The sequence below is a fragment of the Lactuca saligna genome, chromosome 2, assembly GCF_052625555.1.
Source record: "Lactuca saligna cultivar CGN05327 chromosome 2, ASM5262555v1, whole genome shotgun sequence".
In the NCBI taxonomy this organism is placed as follows: Eukaryota; Viridiplantae; Streptophyta; class Magnoliopsida; order Asterales; family Asteraceae; genus Lactuca; species Lactuca saligna.
Genome location: NC_136418.1, coordinates 11879876 through 11888832, shown reverse-complemented (window position 1 = coordinate 11888832; position 8957 = coordinate 11879876). Strand labels below are relative to the sequence as shown.

General features: G+C 32.5%; 1 protein-coding gene across 2 annotated transcripts; it reads left to right on the top strand.

The window, feature by feature from the left end:
• The first annotated feature begins 1083 nt into the window (after positions 1-1083).
• On the top strand, positions 1084-8159 carry LOC145028753 (GDSL esterase/lipase EXL3-like). 2 transcript variants are annotated; one of them, XM_078977500.1, is made up of 5 exons: positions 1084-1378; positions 6813-6868; positions 6995-7228; positions 7414-7669; positions 7964-8159. In XM_078977500.1, exons 1-5 carry the CDS (start codon positions 1114-1116, stop codon positions 8152-8154), a joined length of 1002 nt encoding a protein of 333 aa, XP_078833626.1. In that variant the 5' UTR covers positions 1084-1113; the 3' UTR covers positions 8155-8159. The 2 variants fall into 2 exon arrangements, with proteins under 2 accessions (XP_078833626.1, XP_078833625.1); XM_078977499.1 differs by having other exon boundaries at positions 6738-6868.
• The last annotated feature ends 798 nt before the right edge of the window (positions 8160-8957 follow it).

The window sequence follows — 8957 nt, the reverse complement described above, 5'->3', positions numbered from 1 at the left end:
CAATAAATTGATAAATAATATGACATTAATTAAGGGGATAATGGATGATGTATAATAAAAAAAGAATAAATTTATTCTTTTATTACAACAAGAAAAGAGATAACTATAAGTTAGTGTAATTGGTAATGATTTCTTAACAAAGGAAGAGAACATATTACTTCATTATTTATATAACAATTAAGTCTTTTTTGTCACAATCTGCTCTAGCGTCTAGATAATTATGCCTTATCTTTGACCACTGCTACCACGAGTTGACTTCAATTTGAAGCAGCTTACAGTTGGGGAAAAGATTGAAGCCAACAATTTGAAAATGAGAAAAAGATCAGGAAATAAGATACATTCATTTTACCATAATCATATGCATATATTCTATTGTACAAAAATTGAGTAAAGGAGCGGGAAATAAGATACATTCATGAATGTGTATACCATTAACATAAGTGGGCACCAACATAATTAAATACACCATAAAAAAACTTCTGACCCATAATATAGACCCTCCTGGCTAATACGAATCATCACCACAAATTATCCAAAATAAAATTAAATATATAAGAGTTATTTTAAATAAATGACATATTCTAAAAACATACATTCGGGTCTAAGACTTTGGTTGCCAAGTTACACATCATAATTTCAGTGCTAATCAATGCGTAATATTGTAAATTTTATGATAGATAAGCCAGGATCTTATATCCTTCACTAATGCGTAACAACTGTCTTTTAAAACATAGTTTTAGTTTATACCTTAAATTTTGCAGAATAACTCCACATCCGTGTGTGAATGTTTTTTCTTTACTGATATAAAGTTTAGATGTTTCGAAGAATAATGCTTAGTGCTTTTGAATTTCACAGCGGATTTCAACCAAGATGATATTATATAACCCCATAACTTAAGCTAATATATATCCCACACTTTAAGTTAAAGATTTGCAACATCCGTATCAAATCCCATCGGTAAACGAATTGACGATAAGGACCAGCTTAAGTAACGTAGGCATTCAATTAATGAGAAAAACACTACTTATAAACCAATGCTACTAGTCATCTATCATCAAATCATCTCTACGTAATCGAGTGATTGATGCCATTTCTTACATATATTGTTTCCCAATGCTTCTTTCAGTTACGAATGTCATTCTTGTGTACTATCTATTTTCCTCTATTTCTTTATGCTACAGCGAGAAAACACTAAATCTACTTGAAAATGTGTCTATACCAGCAGTCATTACATTCGGAGACTCCTACTTGGATCAGGGTAACAATAATTATATCGACACTATCGTTAAGGCCAATTTTCATCCCTACGGAAAGGATTTCGTTGATGGAAAACCAACAGGAAGGTTCACCGATGGAAAATCACTAGCTGACTTTTTCGGTATTTCTCTCCCTTTTTCTTTTCTTTTTTTACACACGAGTTTTTGATCATTGTCTATGGAAACGAGTACTTTGTACCAAAATACAACAAATAAAAAAATATTTACCACACATAAAGTTAAATACTAGGAAAATAATGGTGGTTCTCATATTTTTATATTAAATAAATGAAAAAAACAATGTCAACGTTGAGTAACGAGGCAATGTGGTCATTAGCGTTTTTTCTTGCCTCATCGTTTCCTTTTGCCGGAAAAATGGATACCGACTTTGACGAAACTGAAAAAGAAAATTCATTGTAACTGTATTCGACTAAATTAGGAAAATAATTTAAGTTGATTCACGTGAAACGGGACGCATTATACTCTTTATCTTTTCTTTTTTTTCTTTCTTTTTCCTATGTCTAATACTTCTTGGTCGATCACCGGTTTTCATAGCACGTTCTTCTCCAAATGCAGTCCCGGATTACCTTTCCTCATCCGCAGGTCGTTAGCAGAGTCTTCGGGAAAGTCTAGCCTATCCATGTTATCCTGTTTTGTGTGTTCTTTAATGAAAAGTGTCTACTAGATATATTGGGCTTGTCAAATAAAGAAAACTTTGAATCTTGAATTTGTGTGTAGGATTTTTGAGTTTAAGTTTTTGTTTAGCCTTTTGTAAGGTTGCACGGTGTCGTATGTCTATGTGACATGTAATGCCGACAACAAAATTACCTCCTCCAACCTTTTTTTTTTGGTGGCATGTTGGCACGACCACACGTTTATCATAGATAGATAAAGATCGGCAAGAAAGTCAAATGTTTATCTGACATTAAATTTTGGTTGACAAAATTATCATGGTTCAAACTTAAGTTGAATTTGATTTTGTTAAAGCTTAGGGTTTCCTAAAATTTGAACTTTTTGAGGATTGTTTAGCACCAAAAAGAATGATCTCCATAAAAAATGGTAATTGTTTGAAAACAATGTGATGATGGTGGTATGAATGTTGAAGTCTAATTAAAAAGATTAAAAGAAAATAATAGAACGCATCAAAAAAATTGGTTTACTATCTTATTGTAGTTAAATTTCAAACTGCTATGTTTAGGTAAATATTTTTCAAAATTACAGAACTTCTATGCAAACTATATATCTCTCCATGGATTTGTAATTGTGTACATAAGCAAGCCATTTTCTTCACGTGTAATACACAACCTCACTTTTTCCATCTAGTAGACGTAAAGATTTTAAAACCTTTTGTGCTGGAAGTATGCCTCAAGTCGTAGCCACTAAATCCACTTATCAAGTTAGCTTTTTGATGTTGGTTTAAAAATTGCTCGACTATAAAAGAAAATAAGTGACCTTTGATTGAATCAAAAGTTATCAATACGCACTTTTCCCACTTATAATTCAAATATCAAAACTATTTACTTTTCTAAAAAGATAAAGTCAAACTAAGGTATATTCACATAAATTTTGACAAAACTATAAATTTGGTCCTTCTGGTTTGCAAAAACCTTTGGATAGGGTCCAAAAAGTTTCCGGCTTGCACCGAAGGTCCAAAATCAAGGTTTTTCATTGTTTTTGATCCAAAAAAACTTGAAAAGTCGATTTTACCCTTTTTAATTTCTTTTTTCTATTTTCTTTATTGTTTTTGGTATTTAAATAATTAAAAAAAATAAAAAATAAAATCTTACCCAACACACATACTCTCTCTCTCTCTCTCTCTCTCCCTAACCTAACCCAGGTTTATTCTTATTCATCTTCCACAAATCCATCGACATACCCCTCCCTTTGATCATCATCTTGTTAATCGAACCCCACTACTGGTCCCATAAACACACAATGAAACTCCCTTCTCTCTTAACTGAAGAACATAAAAATTGACCAGATTAAAAAAAAACAATCAAGGAACTCTTCTTGTTTCTTTCCTTCTTCTGTCCCGATTTTCGGCAGAAGCACCTCCGTCGGAGGTGTTTTCTTGTGCGTTCCTGGTGAGCAAGGGAGCTACAAACCCCCTTCGTTCTCCCTTCACCTTTTCATTGTTCCTACCAAATCAAAAAGAAGATGAAGCAAGGAATTAACGGAGCAAAAAGGCCCTCGCATACCTCCTGTTGGACATCGAACAACCAAAGTCATTACCATTGCTGCTTGTCTCGCCCTATCGAAGACCTCCGTCCCTTCGCAGCCTCTTGGCTGTCGACCCAGGAGACAATCCTTCTCACGACCGATCAACGAATAATCGCGCCCTACGAGCCATCATGCTTCCCTTTTATTCGTTCGTCTGCTTCGTTCGCAGCTTCGTATCCGTCTCTCTTTTGCCCGATCAGTCAAAGTGACGAGGGAAAAAGCCCTAAATTCGTTCATCTGCTTCGAGATGGGAAGTTCTTCAGTTGAGAGAGAGAAAGAGAGAGAGAGAGAGAGAGAGAGAGAGAGATAGAGAGAGAGAGAGAGAGTGCTGGGTAAGATTTTATTTTTTATTTTTTTTAATTATTTAAATACCAAAAACAATAAAGAAAATAGAAAAAAGAAATAGAAAAGGGTAAAATCGACTTTTCAAGTTTTTTTGGACCAAAAACAATGAAAAACCTTGATTTTGGACCTTCGGTGCAAGCCGGAAACTTTTTGGACCCTATCCAAAGGTTTTTGCAAACCACAAGGACCAAATTTGTAGTTTTGTCCATAAATTTTTTTGAGAGCTTTAAGAAGCTTTTACCTTTTTAAAAGACAAAACTGCAAATTTGGTACTTGTGGTTTTCAAAAACCTTTGGATGGGATCCAAAAAGTTTCCAACTTGCATGTAAGGTTCAAAATCAAGGTTTTTCTGTATTTTTGGTCCAAAAAAACTTAAAAAGACAATTATGCCCTTTTATTTTCTTTTTTGTATGTTTTATAAATACTCAAATGTTGTTTTAATTAAAAAATAAAGAAAAAAGAAAAAGGTATCCCCCACCCTCACCTTCTCGCTCTCTCTGTCTCTCTCTCTCTCTCTTCGTCTTTCTCTCTCTCTCACATCCTTCTCTCTCTCTCTCTCTCCTGAACGCCATCTCTCAAAAGAAAATTGATATCTCAAAATTGAACCACCTGTGGATTCATTCTCGCCGCCACCGAAACCACCGGAGCCGTCAATAACCTTACTTTTAGAATTGTAACTCCATCTTAATCGATGCATTTCATCTTCGTTATACCCCTCTTCAGCCACTGCTGCACATTTGCATTTCCGACACCCAAAACTCCAACTCTAATCTTCTCCACTTTCTTCCCATCCCTCTCTCATCTCGTTCTCCATCTGAAATGGGTGTTTGTTACAAAACGCGATCAAAGGTGCTCGTTGAAGGTCGTGGGGACAATGTGTGGCATAGATCTATGCCCTCAAACCTACATCTGAGTGTATTGAGAGCTCCGACGACCAATGGTATTCATCTTCTCTCGCAAGGCGTTGCTGCCGGTGGTACAGAGAGAATAAATATGAGCTCGTTTTATCTATAAATTCGATCCACTTTAATTTAAAGCACCTTCTGAATCTCTCCTCTCTGATCGACGACCTCAGTATGAACTTTTTGTTTCTATTCAGATTGGGACTATAAATCAACACCTCAAAGGCTTGGAGCAGGTAAGTAAGAACCTCGAGGTGGAGCCAACAAATTTTTGGTGGTTTTATTGACCAGTGGGATGGTAAGGTTTGATTTTGATTTGTTGTAGGTTTGATTTTGATTTCCACCTATGATATGATCAAGAAGAAGAAGTGGGTATTGTATTTTTTTCTTTTTCCCAAACCTTCTTCACTGGACCGAGAATTGATTTTGATGCAGTTGAAGAAGGAATTACACTTCACAACAATCTTAATTATACTTTATTTCCATATTAATTGTGAAGAAAGAGAAAGCTAGTGATCCATAGAAACAAAGACGAGAGAGAGAGAGAGAGAGAGAGAGAGAGAGAGAGAGAGAGAGAGAGAGAGAAGAGAGAGAGAGAGAGACGAAGCGAGCAAGACAGAGAGAGAGGGTGGGGTGGGGATACTTTATTTATTTATTTTTTATTTTTTAATTAAAACAACATTAGAATAGTTATAAAAAATAAAAAAAGAAAATAAAAGGGCATAATCGTCTTTTTAAGTTTTTTTGACCAAAAACCTAGAAAAACCTTGATTTTGGACCTTCCATGCAAGTTGGAAACTTTTTCGACCCCATCCAAAGGTTTTTGAAAACCACAAGGACAAAATTTGCAGTTTTGTCTTTTTAAAACAAGCTAGAATTAAAAAAACAAAGTGTTGCCATATAATCTTTTAATTTTTATTTTAAACAAAAAAGTTATACTTCAACTGAATTTACCACTTTTAGCTTTTTAAGAGATTTTGTTTTATGTAATTTTACATCTTTCAAAAGTTTTTTGTTTGTTTTTTCTTTTTTTTTTTTTTTTTTTTTTTTGTCGAAAAATGTTTTACAAATAAAAACCATAACTTCAAGTTGTTAGCTATCAACTAACATTTTTCAATTTGCAGCTAATAGCTACTAGTTAGTTTGGCCAAATATACACTACACTCTTCCCGTTTCTTATTTATAGCGACCAATTAGATTGGTCAAATCTACCTTATACTCTTATGGTGAAATTAAATAATAGAAGATTCGTCAAAGCCATCTTTGATCCGTTTACAATATTGATATGATCATTATGTTTATTTTTAATTTATGCCTTAGAAAAGTTTAGACATAATGACATTCACATTAAAAGAATTAGCATATTATTATTCCACAATTTATATAATTCAATCAATCTTTTTCATGTAGTTTATTGAACTCTAGAAAAATTAAATAGAACATTTATTTAATTTAACATAATTTTTTTTTTCATATTGAAAAATTCAATGTTACTGAACTTCGTATGCATTGAACTTAGCCGTAACATGTTATCCTAATTGAATTTAATCTATTGAATGTGAACTACACATTCAACTACGTTCAACATTTCATTAAATCTACGTTATGGATGACAAAGATAATTTTGTTACAATAAATAAGTTTTTTATACTTTCTATTATTTAAAAATACTATTTCATAGGTTCCTGTTGGGTCGGTTTTTTAATGTTGGGTCTGTTTTTTAATATGTAGTCTTTGTAAAAAAAGCATTGAAAGTTAAGACAAACACTCCACTTTTATAATAACCTTAGCAACAAAATGTCATCCATGTAGGTAATCTTTAGTAACAACCTAATTGGCTAAAATATAAGAAATTTTCACTTATTAATAAAACCTCATTGGCTATATTGGTCATAATATATGTCTTCATTAAACTAGAAGGGGTTTAGTGCAATGTCATGCGCCATACATGTATTATAAACTTATAGATCATTTCAACTAACAAAACTGCAATTGTTTCATATGAAATTATAAGTCAACGCACTAGGAGTGAAAGAGTATCTTCCAGCATATTTGGACCCTCTCATACAATACCAAGATCTTAAAACAGGTGTAAGTTTTGCTTCCGGTGGCAGTGGATATGATCCAATAACCCCTACAATTACGGTATGCGTTTAGATTTTTCTTTTAATAATACATTTTCATTCCTATCCTTTGAACTGATAGTTGAATGTGTCTCATATGTGTTTATGTGTGTGTGTGTTTCAATTCGGATGCATATATCGTAAATAGTCTGTTATACCACTATCGAGTCAACTAGAGATGTTCAAACAATACATTGGGAAGCTCAATAAGATCGTTGGAAAAGATGCTACCGAAAATATACTTAGCAAAAGTGTATACCTTATTTCAGCAAGCACCAATGATTTTTTTATTAGTTACTCTACTGTTCCTGTTAGAAGAGTCCAATATGATGTTCCTACTTATAATAAAATGTTGGTACAATTAGCCGTGAACTTTGTAAAGGTAATAACTCTTTATCAATCATTTTTTGAATGGTTTTTATATCAATAACTATATGATATTTCTATTTTCTTACTAGACAGAGCATAAATGCTAAGAGATGATTGCTTCAAGCATTCAAATAAAAATTTAAAGAAAACGTTGAAATGAGATATATTAACATACGATTGGTTTTAAATTATTTGAAGGAAATACACAAATTGGGAGCAAGAAAAATAGCTGTCCTTAGTGGGCCCCCAGTTGGCTGTTTACCGGTTCAAAGAACGTTATCCGGTGGAGTACTAAGAAAGTGTGTAGACAACGACAATAATGCAGTCCAATTGTTCAATGACATGCTAAAACAACAACTTAAATTTCTTGAAAGCAATCTTCTTCAGTCCAGGGTTGCTTTTGTTGATTTCTACAATCCTTTGATGAGAATCATTGAAAACCCTCACCAATATGGTATCACTATATCCAAAAGATTGTTTTACGACTATTTATGTCAAAATTTTAATGATGCGAGAAAGTTTTTAGTTATGTTGGTTTTCTCTAAATGGTATTTTGCTTAGTGTCAATTAGTTTTCAATCTACCTTTGTTTTAGAGTGGATAGTACAAGTAATCAAATAGCGGATAACATGAGTTATGTTTAATATGGAGTTACCCTGTAAAATAATTTTAGACTACATTTTTCATATTCACGTTGTAGTAATTACTTCTTTTTTATTTTTTGGTTTTTTGGTTGCTTTTGCTGCTAGGGTTGGAGGTTACAGATAAAGGTTGTTGTGGAACTGGAGGGATAGAGGTGGTCTTTCTATGCAACAAACTCAGCCCAACATGCCATGATGACTCTAAATTTTTGTTCTGGGATAGTATCCATCTTTCAGAGAAAGTATGTATTATCTTTGTAAATCAAGTTCTACCAGATTTAGTTAATAGTTTATTTTAAGATAATTGAAATGCACTGGTAGCTAAATTGTTAATGTTAGATAAAACGCCTTTGTTCATGAATAAAGGAAGGCTTACAACTTTAACAAACAATGAGTCTTAAACAATGCAGTCTTAACATTTTGTTGTTTAGCTAATATTATCAAACTCCACGTCTTTCCTTGTGTTAGCATTTGAATCTTGACTTTTATGTGATGTTTCTTCTCAATAAATATCTGGATATATTGTGTTACATATTTGTTATCTTTTAATCTATAACACATTTTATTATTTTTTAAATGTCGTAGATGTTTTTGATGATCAACTAGTTCTTCTTCTTCTTCGATATCACTACTAAAAATTAGAACAAAGAAAATATAATTATTTTGATTGTGTAATATACTTAATTTTTTATCATATAAATTGGTTTGTATTTTGTATTGTTTTCATTAGATAACTATCTGAAAAAACCTGGGTTTCGTCCCGGACCATTTTTTTGTTTTTTATGAAAAATATAGAAATTTTGACCGTAACAATCAAATATATCAAAATGGTTAAAGAATGAAAGGGGTTGGAATTAACAAGTTTTTAGAAAAAGGATCAAAGTTATCAATTCCTTCAATTTTTGTGAGAAAACTTTGAATATTAAAAGGTTTCTAAAAAAATGTAAAAGTTTTGATTGAAATGACTAAAAGTGTCAAAATGGTTAAAAAATAAGATTAAAAGTTGACAAAAAAACATAGAGGTTTACTATTCATAAGCGAAGCGGAAAGCTCACGCTTCGCTCCGCGCCGTTTTTTGTGTTCTTTATGAAAAAAAAAAGTA

What these genes read in the sequence shown, in the direction of transcription:
- LOC145028753 (XM_078977499.1), top strand. Translation starts at nt 1,114, where the DNA reads ATGCTTCTTTCAGTTACGAATGTCATTCTTGTGTACTATCTATTTTCC. An exon ending in ATCACTAGCTGACTTTTTCG is followed by an intron (nt 1,379 to 6,737) that starts GTATTTCTCTCC and finishes TGAAATTATAAG; the next exon opens with TCAACGCACTAGGAGTGAAA. An exon ending in TAGCCGTGAACTTTGTAAAG is followed by an intron (nt 7,229 to 7,413) that starts GTAATAACTCTT and finishes AATTATTTGAAG; the next exon opens with GAAATACACAAATTGGGAGC.